At 44.7% G+C, this 20,448-nt stretch overlaps 1 protein-coding gene across 1 annotated transcript in view; it reads left to right on the top strand.

Moving 5' to 3' along the window:
* Positions 1–20,448, top strand: part of ATP1B4 (ATPase Na+/K+ transporting family member beta 4) — a 217,156-nt gene that overhangs the window by 46,131 nt on the left and 150,577 nt on the right. Inside the window, exon 3 of the mRNA XM_086918519.1 lies at positions 15,144–15,303. Coding sequence (XP_086774645.1) covers positions 15,144–15,303 — 160 coding nt within the window. The remainder of the gene's footprint in view (positions 1–15,143; positions 15,304–20,448) is intronic.

The following is a 20,448-nucleotide window of genomic DNA, read 5'->3' as shown; positions in this document are numbered from 1 at the left end:
CTAGAGCTGAAAAATAACTTTCATGAAAAATAACATCCTAGAACTATAATGCCCCTAAAACCATTATAGAAAAAGATGATTAAAACAATACTTCTCAAACTCCATTTTTTCACTCCATCCTTGGTTTATTTGTTATATATCATAAACCATATCAACTAATCCTGTGGTAACTTTTTTGTCCACGTTTTCTTCAATCCCTATTTGTGAAGAATGCCCATTGTTTCATTTTTATTCTTTGTTTTTATTATAACATTACCCCAAACATTGTGTTTTCTAAAAAGCCGGTTCGATAATAAGGGCGAGTAACAAACGGCATGGAAGAAAGACGCATGTGACGCTCGTTTGCATCCATCTAAGATGGCCGCCTGAGCGCGACGGTCTAGTTCCAACCCGGAAATCGAAACAAACAAAAACCAAACCCGCGGACCACATTGCAAGATGCGGTCCGAGGGGAAGCTGATAGGTAACACGGCGCGGGTTGCTGATTAGGAAGTAAGTGTATCTGACCTAACCGCCAAGAGAGGGTAGCGAGTACTAGACCTCTAACTAAATGATATATGTAAAAGACGCTCGATCACTAACCACGTCTTCTACAACCCTAAAAATCCTTCTAGCATTGTTTTCCACCGAGGCAATACCGCCCCCCTAAGAGACCATGATGTGCTATTAAGCGCCAACAAAAGTAAATATTCAAACGTTTCCTTTGGTTGTGTGTTAAATGTGTGACCACTGTTTTATGTATAGTCACTTCCGTTTGTCTTTTTCCACGTTAAGTTCACTTGTTGGGCATCTGGCGAACAGACACCGGATCTGAAAGTATGCACGCACCAATATGGTGAAACCACACCATATAGTCTGTATGCATATATGTGCATGTATCAAAAACGTGCATGTTTGTGAAGGACGAAAAAAGTCCCCGATCTCGGCAGAGATAGGGGCGAGGTGTTTTTTAATTGTTCTTTATTCATTCTTTTACAGGTTCACCATTGAACTATACATTCGCCTTAAAAGTCAAGCGTATGTATGTAGAACCACGTGTGTACCGAATAGGGACAACGTTAATCACTGTAAATATATGTTGCACTAATAAATTCCTAACTTTAGGTTTTTTAGGAGTGGTACAATACAGGGCTGGTCCCTGTATGGTCCTGAAGAAACGCTGGGGGTAGCGTGAAACATGTTGACCAAATACTGAACCCAACTACATTATTGGTTGGTACACAGTATAACCCCATTTTTAACATACTGGTCTAGGAGCAGAATAAAACATTGAGGCCCACTAGCACAGTATTTTTAAACACACACACACCCATCCACTCCACTTCACATTCCTTACACCACACATAGTCCTTCACTACTCAGTGCTCCTACGTAGCTCGCAAGTCGTAGCACGCCCCTTTTCGTAGAGAACTGGGAGGACCCCGATGATGAAGCATGTCACCGTGAGGAAACTCCGGTGAGTGAGGGGACTATAAGAAAGACATTTTTTCTTTCTTGTTGGGCTACACTTAAGATAGTATCTGGAAGTTAGCCACCACACAAGACAGGTCCCTGAACCCAGATATTGGGCTCTTTTTTGCTACCATAGTCCCTATCCATAAACTAGGAAAGCCCAAAGACGAATGTGCCTCCTATCGCCCCATCTCCCTCCTAAACATGGAGGTGAAGATTCTAGCTACGGTCCTGGCGGGGCGTCTGAGATCGGTGCTCCCAGATCTCATACACGCAGACCAATCCGGATTTCTACCAGACAGAGCCACTAAACTGAACCTTAGACGCACGCACAATTGGCTCCAAGAGGTTAAGGACAGAGAGGAACCCCACTGGTTCCTATCCCTGGACGCAGAAAAAGCGTTCGATGCGGTACACTGGCCCTTTCTCATGGCAGCACTACAGAAGTTCGGCCTGGGCCCGAAATTCCAGGGGTGGGTAAGACTTTTGTATACAGCACCGACCGCACGCGTCAGGGTGAATGGTCGACTATCCAGGGAGTTCCAGATTTCCAGGGGCACGAGACAGGGGTGTCCACTGTCCCCTCTTCTATTTACGCTAACGATCGAGGTCCTGGCGGCCAGGGTCAGGCAGAACCCAGACATCAGCGGCTTCACATGGGACAGACTAGGGGGAGCACAAGAAAAAATATCATTGTACGCCGATGACGTCCTACTATACATCACCAAACCCGAGTGCTCGATCCCGACGCTGTTTGAGGAATTGGAGGGATTTGGAGCGAGGGCGGGTCACACCATCAACTGGAACAAATCTGTTCTCTATGACCCACGGGGGGCTGATAACTGGGGGGCCATACCCGAGCAGCTGCTCACTACTGCAGACGGCTTTCAGTACCTGGGCACATATATTACGATAGATAGGGCACGCTCATTCTGTAAGAATATAGAAAGAGTAATGACAGACGCAACTAAAGACATGACCAGATGGAGGCAACTGCCGCTCACCCTACTAGGCAGGGCGGCCATGTATAAGATGATTACTCTCCCTAAGTTCCTCTATGCCCTCCAGAATGAGTACTATCCTCTCCCAGCCAACACAATCTCCAAAATACATGCAGACTTACGTTCATTCCTATGGCTGGGGAAGCAACCCCGTATTGCCCTCCAAACACTCCAACGGCATCAGTACAGTGGGGGGATCTCACTACCCAACCTTGAGGCGTACTACTGGGCAGAACATCTGACCCCCATTAATGACTGGATACACACCCCAGCAGACCACTCGACATATGCGCTGGAGAGACATAAGCTATCACCACATACTATACATTACTACCTATACGGGGGTAAGGTGAGGAGGTCGCTCTTGCCGGCCACAACGATCACTCTGAGGGCGTGGACACGTGCCACGAAACGCATGGGCTGGGAGGGGAGGTTGACACGTCAGACGCCGCTCTGGCACTGCCAATGGCTAACAGAAATAAGGAAATTGAAGGGGTTCCAAAGATGGGATGACATAGGGATCTCACACATCGGGGATGTGGTGTACAGGGGTGAATTGAAATCATTCCGCATGCTACAGACAGAATTTGGCTTGCACCGTTCACAACTATTTAAACACACTCAGTTCGCTCATGCGTGGAGGGCCCAAAATGTCACTCTGGCAGACGTGCCGGAATACGCACCACTGGAAGGCAGGCTTCTCCAGGAACAGATGGTCCATCAGGAGGTCTCCCTCACATATAAGACACTAACTAATCACATGTTGGGCGACCTCTTGAAATTGAGAGGAAAATGGGAGGCAGAGGTGGGGGAGATGGAAGACCTAGATTGGGAATTGGTCCTGATGCACCCCCGGGAGGTTGCGATCAAATCACGGCTGCGGCTCATTCAACTGAATGTGCTACATAGGACCTACTTTGATAGAATGCGCCTCCTTAAGACCGGGAAAATCACTGACCCCACGTGCCTCAGGTGTCGACAATGTCAAGGAGACTTCTATCACACCATATGGTCATGCGACAAAATACAAATATATTGGGCACACATCTTCACGGAATTGGGAGAAGTTTTGGGGGTAGAGTTGGTACGAGACCCAAAGTTAGCTCTGCTGGGCATGACAAACGAAGTGGACCTGCCACGCCCGCAACTAATATTCCTAGTACTGGCACTAGTGGTTGCTAAGACGGACATAGCGAAGTACTGGGGGGCCGCAGAAACACCAGGGATTGAGGAATGGAGAAGGGGCCTGGATCTTTACATGGTAGCGGAGAGGGTGACATATAAGGCGAGGGGTTGCCCCAAGAAGTTCAGAAGAGTGTGGGCCAAATGGAGGCAATATCACGGGATTGAAGTGGGACAGTAAGAAGCAATACACTAGACATTGTATGTAAGAGACTGGATTGGGACCTAACATGAACCCGTAAGGACATGACTACGGGAGCAAAGAAGAGCCAAGGGTACACTGTATTGGGCTACGGAATACTGCTGGGGAGAAGGGGGTGAGAGGGCGGGACTCGGGATTTGATGACCAATGACTACACATCAAGGTGCTTGACTGATACGATGTGGCAAGCTAAAAGTTGGGGAATGTTTTCTTGGTTCTACAGACCACAGTTGGGTGGGAGGGGGATAAAAATGTAAAATGCAGGCATCCGCCGTGACACGGCAAGCCCAAATGGGGAAAGGTGCAAAATGCTACTGGAAACAAGCACAGCTACGCCGCCCGGCCTCCGGGATGTGGGCTGAACGGCTGTGTGATAAGACATACCCTGTGAAATGCCGCGGGGATTGGATGGTAATCCTGTTTCTTTGGGACTGATAATATTCGTGTACCTCCTGCAACAAAAATAAAGTTTAAAAAAAAAAAAAAAAAGAATATTGACAATTAAAATATCGACCTGAAGGTAAGAAATATTGTTTTTGTTAATATCGACGTTAGTAATATCGGTAACAAAAATATTGATGTTACTAATATCGATATTAATATTAGTGTTATGTATTTTATATGTTTGCTTTTATAATTTTTGTTAATTATTGTACTAGTTTATATTATATGTAATACATTTTTAGAAGTTAGTAATAATTTATTTTAAGTAAATTATGCGTTTTAGTACCGTAGCGGGTTGTGGGTTTATAGGGGAATAGGGTGGGAAGTAATTTAATTATAGTAAATTGATTACATTTTTTTAGGAATTAGTAAATATTTTTTAATACAATTTGCGTTTCAGTTCTGTAGCGGGTTGTGGGTTTATAGGGGAATAGGGTGGGAAGCGGGTTGTGGGTTTATAGGGGAATAGGGTGGGAAGTAATTTAATTGTAATTAAGTAATTATTTAATTTTTATTTATTGGTATTGATAATTAATTTTATGTTAAATAATTATTAATTTAAAAAACATTTATTAATTGGTAATTCTTTTTTATTAATTGATTAATTGGTAATTATATTAAGTGTATTAATTTATTATTGAAGTGTGCTGTGAGGTTATAGGGCAATAGGGTGGGAAGGAATTTAATTGTAATTATTTATTTTAGTGTTGAGTATTGATAATTAATTTAATGTTAATCAATTATGCATTGGTAATACATTTTTAATAATTAATATATTTTTGAGGGGTAATTAATTTATTGTTTGACTATTTAAAATGTATTGGTATTTATCAATAATTTTTGGGTAATTAATTATTAATTGCTAAATGTTTTTTAATAATTGTTGGTATTGAAAATTATTTTTTTGTACTTTTATTATTATTTGATAACCATTTTTAATAATTATTATGTAATTATATTTATCATCAATTTAATTGTTAACTAATTATTAATTGGTAATTATTTTTAAATAATTATATATTGGTAATGTTGATTAATTTATTGTAATTTAATAATTAAATAATTAATTTTTACCAAAAAAGTATTTTTATTATTTGTAAGTTATTTTCATCCCTACGCTATCCAACACTTTCCCTACTGTTGTACTCTCTGGAGTTGGAATAGTAATTTTAACCCTTACGCTATCCAACACTTTCCCTACTCTTGCACCCCCTGGAGTTGGAATAGTAATTTTAGCCCCTACGCTATCCAACCCTTTCCCTACTGTTGCACCCTCTGGAGTTGAAATAGTAATTTTTACCCCTACGCTGTCCAACACTTTCCATACTGTTGCACCCTCTGGAGTTGGAATGGTAACTTTAACCCCTATGCTATCCAACACTTTCCCTACTGTTGTACCCTCTAGAGTTGGAAAAGTAATTTTAAACCCTACGCTATCCAACACTTTCCCTACTGTTGCACCCTCTGGACTTGGAATAGTAATTTTTACCCCTACGCTGTCCAACACTTTCCCTACTGTTGTCCCCTCTGGAGTTGGAATAGTAATTTTAACCCCTACACTACGCAACACTTTCCCTACAGTCGCACCCTCTGGAGTTGGAATAGTAATTTTAACCCCTGCTCTATCCAACAGTTTCCCTACTGTTGCACCCTCTGGAGTTGGAATAGTCATTTTTACCCCTACGCTATCCAACACTTTCTCTACTGTTTCACCTTCTGGAATTGGAATAGTAATTTTAACCCCTATGCTATCCAACACTTTCCCTACTGTTGCACTCTTTGGAGTTGGAATAGTATTTTTTACCCCTACGCTCTCCAACGCTTTCCCTACTGTTGCACTCTGTGGAGTTGGAATAGTAATTTTTACCCCTACGCTATCCAATATTTATTAGTTAATGTAGTGTATAATTTATTTACATTTTTTTAAAAATAATTTGTTATATATAGTTTTGATATTCTTATTTATATTATTGTTGTATGTGTATGTATGTATTTAAAATGTATAATTTTTTTACAATTTATAAGTTATTAGAATAATTCATTGTAGTTATTGTTTAATTTATTTTTTTACATTATATGTATTACTTATCATTTTAAACATATTTTTAACTATGTTTATTTTAATTATATGTATTATTTATTTAATTTAACATTATTTTTAAACATTTTTTAAAAAACGATATTTTTGAGAATATTTTTTTCCGATATTTTTGTACTTACCATAATGTAGATAGGACTTCGATATTCTTGACATCGATATTCCTCCCCTGATATTTTTAACATCGATATTTTTGACGCTGATATTATGTCAGATATTCATCCATGGGGTATTTACAGTGACATGGTCTACATGTTTCATACTTTATAAGTGTAGTCGCAAGGCTTTCTTCAGGGCCAGTGAGATAAGTGTGTGCACTCACTAGGGTGTCAACAAAAGGAGAGGGTGCTGCACTGTTCCTGGAAAGAGATGAGGATTTAAGGAAGGTTTTAGGAAAAGATTTACCTGGCGTGACCAAGGGTGTTATAATGGTACCCTGGGGCATCCATTATGTTGGATGTAATTGCCTCACACACCCCGAAGAGTGTCATGCTTCATCATCGGCGGTTGCTCCTCGTCGGGGAGGCGGTGCAACCCCCGACGGGCTCACCTCAAAGAGGGGCTCTTTGGCGGAGATCTTTTTCCAACTGCCTTTTGGTGAAGACACTGTTACCAACCATTTCCCTATGATTAGACATCAGACACAAGCATTTTAAACTAACCTATTCAACTCGAGGGCACTACCCACCCATATTGTTGCCACTGTTGACCTAAACCCACCCATTGGTCCCCCTACCCATATGCTCCCTGTTCCAAGCACACACAGGGATCTTATTCAGACACTGGAAGGCTTGTACACGGCCTGGTTAATCCTTGGTTTTTAAAACCCCCCCCACCCACACCTTAATCGTCTGGGGGTTACCTGAATAGGTTTAGTGATCTACAGCGCAGCACTCCAAGCAACTGATAGATGACCAACACCAGGGAAACCTTTTTGCTTACATGCATTAACCTATTTTGTACCGTTAATGTATACATTACCATGCATATTAATTATATCCCCCGACACCTCATGCATACATGCCCCAGACTTGTCTGAACTACAGGCTGATCCTCTTCATTATGTCCCCATTAAGCGGAATTAGCGGTACCAAAGCCAGTGCACTCCGCTACCTCGACACCTTCTTAAGATGGCCGCTACAAAACCGGCCGCGCACACGTGATCTACATCAGGGGGAGGTACTCAGACGTGACGCGCAGGGTGTCCGCTGTTGCTGAAATAGCCCCGCCGCCGAGCTCAGACATCTACTCGAGCTCGGCGGTAAGGGGTAGGTCAACGCACACGGACTCGGAGCGCTGAAGGTGAGTGCGCTTAGCGCTACACGCAGGACATACGCGGAGCCCTTCGTCCCATACTGATTACTGGGCTTGAGGCAGCCCACTCGTTGTAATACAGGGACGCTCTCTTTCCCCTTTTGTCCACCTCCTATCTAGCCACATCTTAAGGGCTCAACTCTGGAGTACCACACCGCCGATCCCTCATGTGGCCTCTAATATATGACCATTAGGTGAGTAGGGCAATATACTAAGTGGGTCTAGTGTCGGTTTTGTATTCACAGGTCACAGTGTATGTTGCCCACTTCATTTGTTTAAACTGCCCACTGGTGTCTGCACTTTAGACCTGCCCATTATTGCAAACACTACAGGAAGGCAATCATGGATATACTGCTGCATTTTTTAACAAGGTCACAGTGTATGTTGCTTTCTTTATTTGTTTAAAACTACCCACTGGTGTCTGCACTTGAGACCTGCCCATTATTGCAAACACTACAGGAAGGCAATCATGGATATACTGCTGCATTTTTAACAAGAAATCTCCATGTTTTTAAGCATTACCCTCACTTATCACAGTCCTAGTCACAGTTCTAGTTATTGTGTGTGCTACTCACCTTGAACATTGCACGCTCAGTACACTTGGCATGCGATGGATGTGGATAATCACCCTCAGTACCACCAGCATGTCAGTATATATGTATACATTTTCTCCCTGGCATTCTTGTGACTCAGATATTTGTATTGAATATAATGACTGTTTCCTTATCCCTTCTCTATGTATAGGCATAGGAGGATCCACTAAGGTAACAAATACAACATATATGAGATTAGCATGTTGTTGTTTTCACTTTGGTCCTGAAGAATCGCGGTTACTATAGCCCTAGCGAGAAACATGTTGACCACATGCACTCCTAGCCTCTTCTAGGGTCACACAACCCTAACTAGTTGACACCTAGGAAGCTAGCCCCACCTTTTAACTGTAGCCAGAGGACCCCCAGAATAAAGGTAATTCCGGTACCCCTTGCTACATTTTTAACCAGTTCAATAGGAAGACACCATCCTGCCCACAAAACCCCACTTCACCAAAAGGCAGTTGGAAAAAGATCTCCGCCAAAGAGCCCCTCTTTGAGGTGAGCCCGTCGGGGGTTGCACCGCCTCCCCGACGAGGAGCAACCGCCGATGATGAAGCATGACACTCTTCGGGGTGTGTGAGGCAATTACATCCAACATAATGGATGCCCCAGGGTACCATTATAACACCCTTGGTCACGCCAGGTAAATCTTTTCCTAAAACCTTCCTTAAATCCTCATCTCTTTCCAGGAACAGTGCAGCACCCTCTCCTTTTGTTGATATCTCTAGTACTTAGTACGGACACTAAGCTGCTACTGGACCTTCCACCACCTTGAGTGGTAAATAGTGTCCTTTCGCCTCCCTCCCTTTGGAAACCCACTCACTAGGGTGCACACTTTATAGACGAGGTGTCCCTCTTGCACATAAACAATCAAGGATGGTGATTTGTAACTTTTATGTGTGCTGCTTTGCACAGCACACATGGAAGTTGCAAATGATCAATTTTTCATGATTGTTAATGTGCAGGAAGGGACGCCTTCCTGCACATAAACAATCATTCATGGAGTTTTGCTGTGCAGCACACATAGAAATAGCAAAAACTAGGAAAAATAAAGACTTTCTCCTTGTTTCACCATGTTAAGACCTGGTTTACCCTTGATAAATGAGGTGGCCCATATTCCTAAAAATTTTAAGTTAAAACTGAGATCCACAGCATTATTATTCACATTGCGTAGAATATATTCTAATTTATTTGTGGATCCTTTCACAGTATGCTTAAAGTTATACAAGGTAAATGTACCCCTACCCTTACCTATATCCATGAATCAATGCATTTTTTTCTGCATTCTACGAAACAAGCTCAGTTCAGGTTGGACTTTAGCTCTTGAAGAAAATCACTTTCGGTTATGTCCAATTTTGTCAAATTTCGTTTAGAGCTATTTTGATTTCTAGTAAATTAGTTAAAGGGATCATTTGCTAATCTCCTGAGGCGGAAGCCGGGAGACGTCCATTTTTAAAAATTGTATTTTCACTTGTGTGTCACCCTTAATCCTCCTGTAATTTTAACTGTGCACTCACCCGGCTGCTAGCTCCTCCAGCGGGTAGAGACGCTCCTGAACAGCGACTCCTTCGCTGCACCGACCTAAACGCTCGAAAAATCTACATTGCACCGCCATTCCCGGCGAGGAAGTGAGGCCACGCCCACATTGAGGCCACGCCCACCCGCCACAGTATTTAAGCGCTGCCTCAGCGCCAACTAGCCAGAAACTGCTAATCTCCTGAGGCGGAAGCCGGGAGACGTCCATTTTTAAAAATTGTATTTTCACTTGTGTGTCACCCTTAATCCTCCTGTAATTTTAACTGTGCACTCACCCGGCTGCTAGCTCCTCCAGCGGGTAGAGACGCTCCTGAACAGCGACTCCTTCGCTGCACCGACCTAAACGCTCGAAAAATCTACATTGCACCGCCATTCCCGGCGAGGAAGTGAGGCCACGCCCACATTGAGGCCACGCCCCTTTCCCCACCCATAAAATGTGCAACCACAGGACGCGCAGCGGACGAGCGCAGCGGGAGCGCCGTCTGCGCGCCGAAGGCGCGCCTAAGGCAAGCCCGTCTGCGCTCGTCCGCGCACGACCGGGCCTAGGGCCAGACTCTATGCCGGTCCCGTCACCCACAAAGTTGAGCTACTCCCGCAAGGAGCTACTCAGCCTCAGACCCAAGAAAACCAGCGCATGCCACGTCCAGCAAGACCCTAACACCCCCTACGTCAGCTGCACCATTTGCAAACCGACGAAGCTACACCTCCCTAAATCCCCGATCCCACCGCCGGTCATCAAAATGGCGACAATCAATTGCAAATCGCTCCCGAAGCATGCCCTGCATATTAATCACCTGATTGACGACCTAAACCTGGACATACTCTTCTTGACAGAAACTTGGATCACGGGCCATTCCAATGCCGATATGGTAGCGGCTCTCCCCCCCGGCTTTTTCATCCTGTCCCAACCACGCCCTTTAGGTAGAGGAGGTGGAATTGCCATCATTTTCAGGGAACACCTATCCGGCCGTATTAACACAATGACAACCCCGGACGCAGAGAGCTGTCTCTTCACCTTTCAACTCACTCCGACCAGTTCCCTCTCAGGCCTTCTGGTGTACCGGCCTCCTGGCCACTTCGCCCCCTTCGCAGCCTCCCTTCTGGAAATTGTTTCCTCCTCAGCCCACCTCTCATCAAACTTTCTCCTAACAGGGGACCTCAACATTCACTTTGATGATCCGTTGGACACAGGCGCCGCCGACCTTATCAGCGACCTGGCTTCCCACGACCTTCTTCTCGCCAATTCAGGTCCTACACATGTCAAAGGACATCTTCTCGACCCAGTGTTCTCAAACATCCCTTCCCTCCAATTTACCAACTCCCAACCTCTCCCATGGACGGACCATTTTGCTTGTCACTTTCAACATTCCTGGAGCTATCAGGAAACCCCATAAAGCCCCCACCTTCTCCATGAACAGATCGTGGGCCAAACTCTCAACAGGGGACTGGGCTACAGTGCTGGAATCTTCTACCCCGAGCCTTTCGATTGACCCGTCCGAGGCCGACACCCAAGTAAGAGGCTGGCTCCACTCCTCCCTTGATAGCCTCATTCCCCTAAAAAATCGGGAGATCAAAGACAGGCCAATAGGTCATGCCCAGTGGTACACCCCGGAACTCCGTGACCTCCACAAGGAATGTAAAAAAGCGGAAAGATCGTGGAGGAAAGACTGGCTGCATAGTAAAAAAGACACCTACAACACAGCAGTAAGACGATATAAATCGGCCATCAAACTAGCCAAGTCCACCTTTTACGATAATAGAATCAAAAACGCGTCCAACTCTACTAAGGAATCCTTCCTGATAGTTAAGGAACTACTTAACATCCCCTCTGCTCCCGCAGCCTCTCCCCCCCCCACCGGACAGATGTAAGGACTTAGCTGCATTTTTTGACTCCAAAATCACGCGGATCTTGGAATCCCTCCCCCCAATCAGCCCCCCCATCCCGGTGGAGTTAGACGCCCACACTACCAGCCCGCGGCTGTCCTCCTTTAGAGAAGTCTCCCTCGATGAGGTCACTAACACGCTGGCTAAAATGAGAAGTGGATCCCCCTTGGACCCAGCACCCGTCAGATTCTTAAAAACTGTTTCTCTCAGCACCTCACCTATCATTAGGGATCTTATAAACACCTCTCTGGCCCAAGGCATAGTGCCCTCCTCCTGGAAGGGCGCAGTCGTCAAAGCCCTGCTGAAAAAACCCAACCTCAACCCGGACGACTTGGCCAACTATAGACCCATTTCGCTCCTTCCCTGTTTCAGCAAGGTGGTGGAGAAACTGGTCAATGTGCGACTCTCCCAATTCCTCGAGTCGAATAAAATACTACGGCAGTCACAAACCGGATTCCGGCCAGGCCACGGCACAGACACCGCTCTCCTCTCCGTCATCGAGGAGACTAGGTGTATCCTGGATTCAGGAGGATCAGTGGCAGTGATCCTCCTGGACCTCAGTGCCGCATTCGACACGGTGGACCACCGTGTACTGCTCCACCGCCTGGCTAAGGCAGGAGTTGTGGGAGCCGCACATGCTTGGATCAATCCTTCCTCACGGGACGCTCATTTCAGGTGTGGGACGGTAACTCCCGATCAGACCCCCTCCCGCTCACGCGTGGTGTGCCCCAGGGGTCCTCGCTCAGTCCCACCCTGTTTAATGTCTACATGGCCCCGCTGGAGGACGTGGTTACCCGCTATGGGATAAAAATAGTCAATTATGCCGACGACACACAACTCGTCGTCTCCCTGTCCCAGTTGGACAAGAACCCTGAAATCTTACTTAACTGCCTGCAAGACATACATACCTGGATGTGTGAATCCGCGCTGAAACTGAACGGGACAAAAACAGAAATCATGTTGCTGGGCAACAAATGGTCTTCTGTCCCCCCCTCAGCCTGGCCAGACTCCTTCGGTGACATCCCCACGCCCAAGACTGAAATTAAAACACTGGGCTTCTGGCTGGAGCAGGACCTTTCCTTGAAGACCCAGGCAGTTAAGACCGCGGGCACATGCTTTGGTCTTCTCCGCTCAATTCGGAAGATCCTCCCCCTCCTGCCCCCCCTGTCCAGGAAACTTCTGGTGCAAGGGCTCATACTTTCACGCCTGGACTACGGCAACGCCGCATATCTAGGTGCTCCTGAAACCACCCTGACCAAACTTCAGCGCGTACAAAATGCCGCGGCGAGAATCATTCTCAAACTTCCCCCTAGAGCCCATACCACACCGGCCCTCAAATCGCTGCACTGGCTACCGGTCCGCCAGCGAGTGGAGTTTAAGGCCTTGTGCATCACGCACAAACTCATTAATGGGGTTGGACCTGCCACCCTCAAAGATATGATCACACCTTACAAAGCCCACAGAAACCTCCGCTCGGACAACGAACATCTGGCCACAGTCCCAAGATTCAAGAAGGCGCGCACCGGTGGACGACGCTTCTCGGTCAAGGCCTCCTCCACATGGAACGCACTCCCTCGTCTGTTGCGTTTGGAACCTAGCCACACGGTGTTCCGCAAAAGACTCAAAACCCTCCTCTTCCCCAAATAGTTCCTGGTTCTCGCCCGTCCCGGATTTTACAGTATTATAGCGCGGGGATGCCTTCGGGTCACCAGGCGCTTTACAATCTCAAAATAAATAAATAAAATATCAATGTTGACTACTGCTCTACACACATGATTTCGACCCCTCTGGTCTTTGATTGTCTTATTGAGCAATTGTCCATACTAAATCATTCTAAAAGTTGGGTTACGGAGTCCATATAAGAACTCTTTAAGTAATTTGCAAAGTTCATCCTTTGGGACTGATTATCATGTGGTTTGGAAGGCCTCCTAACTGCATTTGCTCTGTCCGAATCGGATCGGGAACGCGTCTTTCCGACCAATTCGGAAAGGTTTCCGAGCGACCAATTACGATGCGAGTTAAGCATTAGGAATATTCTAATCGGAGCCCAACGGCATTTGGAATGACCGAGCCATATGGAGCAGACTCGTACCAGGCACTGTGCTGCAGGTATCAATCGAAGAGCCAGATCTTGAGTCTTTGCAATTTCAATTTATGTTACTATCTATATTACAGTTCAAGCATTGTTGGCCTTTCCGTGAAGCTCTGTCAGGGGAACATCAATTATGTGGGGTTCATGATGAAACGTAGACCCATATCTTATGTCTTTAACCCATCTTCTAAATAAGGGACGAAGGCTCTGACACCCACTCTATCTCAAGAGCTGTCAGTTATTTGGATTATGTCATCAGGTTGTTAAGGTGTCGAGGATAGATTTTTATCAGAACACATGTATTGTATGTTGAATGAGCAGGTCAATCAGGACCTTGTTTTAAACAGAAAAAGTGATGCTCACATTATATGTAAAGCGCTCTGATACCCACGGGTTTATCTAGTGCTATATAAACCTATAAATATATAAATGAAGGGCCCCACTGTCCTGTGTAGCCACAAATAGGATTGTCCGGTTGGTGTATTATGCATTGCTATTGATACCTGGGTAGGGCACTCCATCCCAGTGATTAATGAACATACACACGCAGGATGCAAACACCTGGAATTTATAAACCAGTGCTTGTAATATGATTCATTATTGCAGTCACAAATAACTAAAGTATGAGGACTTTTCTTGTTGAAAAAGCTTTATTTTGATGTTCGAAATGTTATCCTTCAAGTTTGACAGCCAATACTTGTTTTGCCACTTACTTGGTGCGCAGGCCTGAGACTTTTTCAAGGCTTGTTTGTGAAATGTGTTAGTAACTAAGGGCCTGATTACGAGTTTGGCGCAGTGGAGCCAAAGACTGCCGACCGTATTACGAGTTGGAAATGCACATAATACAGTCGGTGGTTCTTTGCTGTTCCGATGGCGGTGCCTGTTTTCCTGGCACCGCAATGGAACAGCAAAAAAGTTTCAGTACGGCATGGACATGGATGTCCATGCTGTGCTGGAACTTTGTGCTTTGAACTATTGTGCTATTATAATATTAATATTGTTGTTTTTATGTGTTTTTTTAGATTGCTGAAGGGCAGGCAGCTGCCTCAACAATCAAGAATTGCAAAAATCATGACAAAACAAGCATTAACAAAGGCAAAAGACCTGTGGCCAACAGCAGACCTATTCGCTTTGCCAATACATTTTTACTGACATCTATAAATTGTTTAGCTTGTGCAGTATGAAGTAGATTTATCAGTGATCACAACACTAGAAATCCCTAATTGAATTACAGATCAGTGGTCTTCTTAAAAGATGTTCATTACAACTGGTGATAACAACAGGTTGAATGCTACTGGTGCCAAGTAGGAGCTATAAAAAATGACTTATTTTCCAACCCTTCCAGGAAAACAAAGTTGGAGGCAGCCAGCAGTCTGTTGATGGCAAGGTTGACCGTCAGAAGAAGGAATCCAAGAAAACATGGGGAGAGTGGATGTTAGATGCAAAACACTTCATATGGAACCCCGAAACGAGAGAGTTCATGGGGCGGACGGCTCGTAGTTGGGGTAAGCCTGTCCTAGATGCCATTTAGGCATGGTTCTGCATTCCCTATCACTGGTGCATCTATTTGCTGCAAATCTGTTCTCATGTTCAAGTTCACAGATCTCTGATAATTTCCAGGAGGCAAAATTGTATTCAGCTACTAAAAGTGCCTCGCTGTAGGTAACTGCAACAGGCTCTTTTATTTTCCTTGTACACACATTACAGTGCAGTTCTGGGGTTGCCTGGCTCCTCTTTCCTGTTAGCAGCACCATTTTGAAGGGTTTTTGAGTCCATTGTTGCTTATTTTATGTTTATGCTTTACTATTTTAACATGATTAGTTTGATTTATTTTGCCGGTAAGTGTCTGTATGCAAGGTTTGTTTTGAATTTACCTTCACTAGGCCCAATTCACAGAATGAACTTAAGACTCAATCCTAAACTTACTACTATTTTGGTATTCACAGAATGCACTTACTACTTTTGGCATTCACAGAATGAACTTACTACTTTTGGTATTCACAGAAGTTAGGATTTTGTCTTAAGTCTGTCTTAAGACAAACTTAAGACAAATATACATTTCCTATAAAAAGCAGATAAAAGCAAACATTGCAATCTGATAATAAGGAGATAAGTAAACTGATAAGTACATAAAAATGCAATTCCAATGAAACATAAATAGAGTAACTTCCAAGTTCTAGATTATTCTGGTTGGGTGGCTCCCTGGTATGGATTCATTACATAAAGTTTAGTTATGTGTGCTGCAGATTTGAGGGTTTTTTCATGCTAAGGTTTTCCATCTGGTGTCAGAACTGTAGGAAGTGGTAGTAGCAGAATGGCAGGATGCGGATGAAAATCCCTCAATCGCCCCAAAAAGATAGTTCTATTGTTGTATATATTTCCAACTTTATGTGGTCATCCAACTTGAGAAAAATGGGGGTAGGGCTAGGAATATGAAAAAAAAGAAATTAGCATCCTAATATCATGTCTGTACACATCTGGAAGTTATTGGTAGAATATGCCCTGTTTCGCCTACATCCTATTACAAAAATATACATATAACGGGTCATCAGAAAGCCCACTCATAACAAACAGGGAAATAATACAAGGCAACACAATTTGTGTTTTATTTACCTTCACCTTCAATGATTAGGGGGTGGCGATCTTCTGAGCTGATCAGGATATTCCTCAAAACAGAGAAGAGCAAAGCCTGTTTGATTGTGGAAACTTAACGGCCGAAGCGCCGCACCAGCCACTAAGGGCCGGGCCTTGCTCCGCCTGTATCCCGGCCGGGCTTGGCTCCGCCGGGCCCCTCCCACCACCTGCGATGCCCAGAAGAGCGCCAGGAGGCGCATAAAGGCAGCGCCAGGCCAGAGTTCAGCGGGGGTACCTGTTTGATTGTGGAGACTTAACGGCCGGGCTTTGCTCCCCCGAAGCGTCGCATCAGCCACTAAGGGCCGGGCCTTGCTCTGCCTGTATCCCGGCCGGGCTTGGCTCCGCCGGGCCCCTCCCATCACCAGCGACGCCCAGAAGAGTGCCAGGAGGCGCATAAAGGCAACGCCAGCCCCTCGTCCCGCGGGACGCGCCGGGCAAAGCCCGGGCAAAGGGTGGGCCCTCTGAGGCCTGAGGAGGCCTGAGGAGGCCGGGACGGGCTACAGACCCTGGATCTTTTCTATGAACTACATCATTCATGTGAGACTTTGGACTTTTTTAAAAAGGTTTAATCTGTGTTTTATTAATTCTTGTTTTCCTGTAAAAATTGTCTGTTATTAATGGTGGTCTGATCGACTAACTTAAACGTAGGAGTATAGTTGGTATACTTGTTAGTGTTAGTGCTATGTCTAGACTCACCAAAGATAGGCCTGCTGCTGGGCTGAACACTACGAATAACTTTTTGGTTAAAAAGGTTAACCAAATCAATAATGAGCGCAGGGCTTCTTTAGGACGTAGTAACCCTCCTGTATTACCTGCAAATACGCACACTCAAGTGATAGAAGGGACAGAGGGATTTACAGAAGGGAACCCTACTCTAAGTAGTGAAGGGACCCCTAGTACCGTGGTACAGGTACAGGTACATGCAGAGGCGCGTTTAGATCTGCATAATTCCTCTAGTGAAGAACTAGACTCAACCCCTCTAACACCAAGACCAATTAGACAGTGTAGAAAGATTCCGGCAAAACGAAGGAGAAAAATTACAAAAAAAAGAGTTGCTAGTTCCCGTCCTAAAACTAATATGGTTGATAACCCTGCGACAGGTGTTAGTAATTTGGAGGGTAATAGTGAAGGAGGGTTTAGCTTAACTCCTAACCACTATGAGAATTTGATCAGCACACTAAGTAAGATGGAGGAGAAAATTACTGAACTGGTTAATCCTCTATTAACTAGATTGGATGCTGTAGCCTCTGAGGTAGAAAGACTGAGAGGATTGCTGGCGGCACACCTGGCTCCTGCCATAGCCCCGAAAGCAAATGCACTAAATACTAATTCTAACAAAGCTGAGAAGGGAAAGACAGTTAGGACAGAGAGTGCACAGCAGCGGTGTCCCAAAGGTCCGTCAGAAACCAGGGCCGTTAATAATAATTTGTCACCAGCAACTCAGATACAAAAACAAGCACCAGCTACTGTGAGTAGTGGACCAGGGTCAATTCAGAGAATAAGACCTAGGAATGTAAACCTCCCGCCTGACTGTGTGCCCTATGTGGTGGTGTTGACAAATGTCCCACGGTTTGAAGAATATTCTGGTTCGCAACTTGGGGAGTCTCAAGACTCATTGAAAAATAGAACAGTGGCCTGGTTAAACAAAAACAGTGGTTTTCCAACTTATTTCTTTGACCAAATTATTTCAACAGAAAGGGTTAACTGGGTTGGCCCCTCGAGGAAATCAACAACAGGGGATTGTGCGGTTATTAATTTTAAACACCCACAACATGTTGCTACAGTACTATTGCGTGCATCTTCATTAGTATATAGCCCAAATAGCGTCTGTGTGGGTCCACTGGGATATTTTTATGCACCCGGGCCAATACCCCTAAAGACTTTTGAAGTTTCAGGCTAATGTCCCAAACTCGCCCACCCACACCGGCAGCACCATACATGTATAATACTGCTAGCCAGGGGGTAAACAGTTGGCAGCAGTTTGCACAGAATAATAATGCTGCCAATCAGAGTTGGAGAGGGTTTAATGTGGCCACTCAGAATAGATTTGAGTTGTTTTCGGGTTGGATGCCTGTGATTGACTTGAGGAGCAGGAGGGTCAAAGTACATCACGAAACCCTGTAGACCAGCCAACAGAGGCAAAACAGCCCATATTACACAAAATAATGTTCTTTGTTGGAATATTGCTGGTTTGGCCACTAAACTGCAAGATGAGAACTGGGTCAAATATATTAAATGTTTCCAGATTATATGTTTACAAGAGACCTGGTCAGTAGAATGTGATCTTTTTATTGAAGGATATAAGGCATACTTTGTACCTGCTAGAGCAGTAAGCAGGGGTGGGCCAATGGGGGGGCTGGTCACGTTTATTTCTGTAGCTATGACATGTACAAAACAAAGAAGGGCATCAAGTAACCCTGGTATTTTAGGCTTAGTGTTAGCAAAAGATAATTGTATGGTTGGGTTGATTAATTTCTATAATTCTATCAATAATTATACAGCTCCAAACAATCTAAAAACCTTAAATGACTATGTAAGCACTTCTATGAAGGACTGTTCACATAACCTAATGATCATGGGATATTTTAATGTTCACCCCTGTGGGGATCTTTTAATGAAAACTCTTCAGGAAATGCATTGTGCCAGAAATGAGGGCCTGCATTTGGAACATAGACTGGAGGGGGATTCTTTTAATGATTTACTAAACGACCATGATCTTACATTAACCATGGCACTGTGTGACCCCTTGAAGCGTTTTGACACTCCGACCTTTATAGGGCATGGGAAAGGGACATTTATAGATTATGTGCTAGTTACTTTGCCCATGCAGGTCTTTACAGATTCATTTATCATTGAAAATAATTTCAGTGATCACAACCCTTTGACTATCCACCTTAAGGGTCCTTGGGTGGTCAACACAAGTTGTAGTCAGTCCATGGGCAGGGTAAAGACAACGGATGGAAGCCGCCGCCTAAAATGGGCTATGTGCACTCCTGATCTTATATATAAAAGTATTAAAGATACCTGTAGTGAGGAAATTAACAGCTGCACTCAGGATGACTCTAGCCCTATGCAGGTACTGTCTGCATTTCAATGTCTAACAGACAAAGTTTCTATTCTAATGACAGAGCCAGCAAAGAAATCTGGGAAAGAGGGGCCGCGTTGGTTCAATCAGGAATGCTCTAAAGCTGCACGCAACCTGGGATCTGCCTTGGCAGCAAAACCACGAAACAAGGAGACAGTCAAAGGGTGTCGTAAAGAGTTCAAACTAGCTACTGCCCTTCGCAAAGAATCTTTGAGGAACGAGGCGTGGAATGAAATCTTGGATCCACAGACCCTGAAAAATAGTTCTAGATTCTGGGCGGCAGTCAAGAAACTATTTCTGGTGCAAGATCCAGGAGATGGATTAGAAAGTGTCATAACTAAGGAGGAGTGCGTTGCACATTTTAAGCAACTATATGGAGGTTTGGTGGACAATACTATGTACATTGACCCTGATAATGGGACAACACCCCTTAGAGTAAATAGAGGTGAGGTAATGGAAGGGATAGAGGGGCTTACAGCCGGCAAAGCACCAGGACCAGATGGAATACCCCCAGACCTCTTTAAGTCTGACCCCAAGTTCTGGGCACTGATTGTTGAGGCTGTTATCAATGCAGCCGCCAGGGTCGGGTGCCCATTTTCCTGGGGGGTTTCTACCATTGTCCCGATTTTTAAAAAAGGGGACAGGGATAGCCCACTCTGTTACAGGCCTGTCTCCCTAATTAATTCTATGGTCAAAATAGTGGGGAGAATAGTACTGCAGAGACTTTCTGACTGGGTGATGGACAATAACATCCTGTCTATTTCCCAGTATGGCTTCTGCAGTGGCCGATCAACCATAACACAATGTATAAACCTCTTCTCAATACTCAGTAAATACTGTATTGCCCAAAAAGGCACTGTCCACCTAGCCTTCATGGACCTATCCTCAGCCTTCAACTGTGTGAACAGGGGAAGGCTCTGGGGGTCCATGA

The sequence above is a fragment of the Lissotriton vulgaris genome, chromosome 4_1 (genome assembly GCF_964263255.1).
Source record: "Lissotriton vulgaris chromosome 4_1, aLisVul1.2, whole genome shotgun sequence".
NCBI classification, from domain to species: domain Eukaryota; kingdom Metazoa; phylum Chordata; class Amphibia; order Caudata; family Salamandridae; genus Lissotriton; species Lissotriton vulgaris.
Note: the sequence above shows the minus strand (reverse complement) of the source record. Positions and strands in the feature narration are given on the sequence as shown.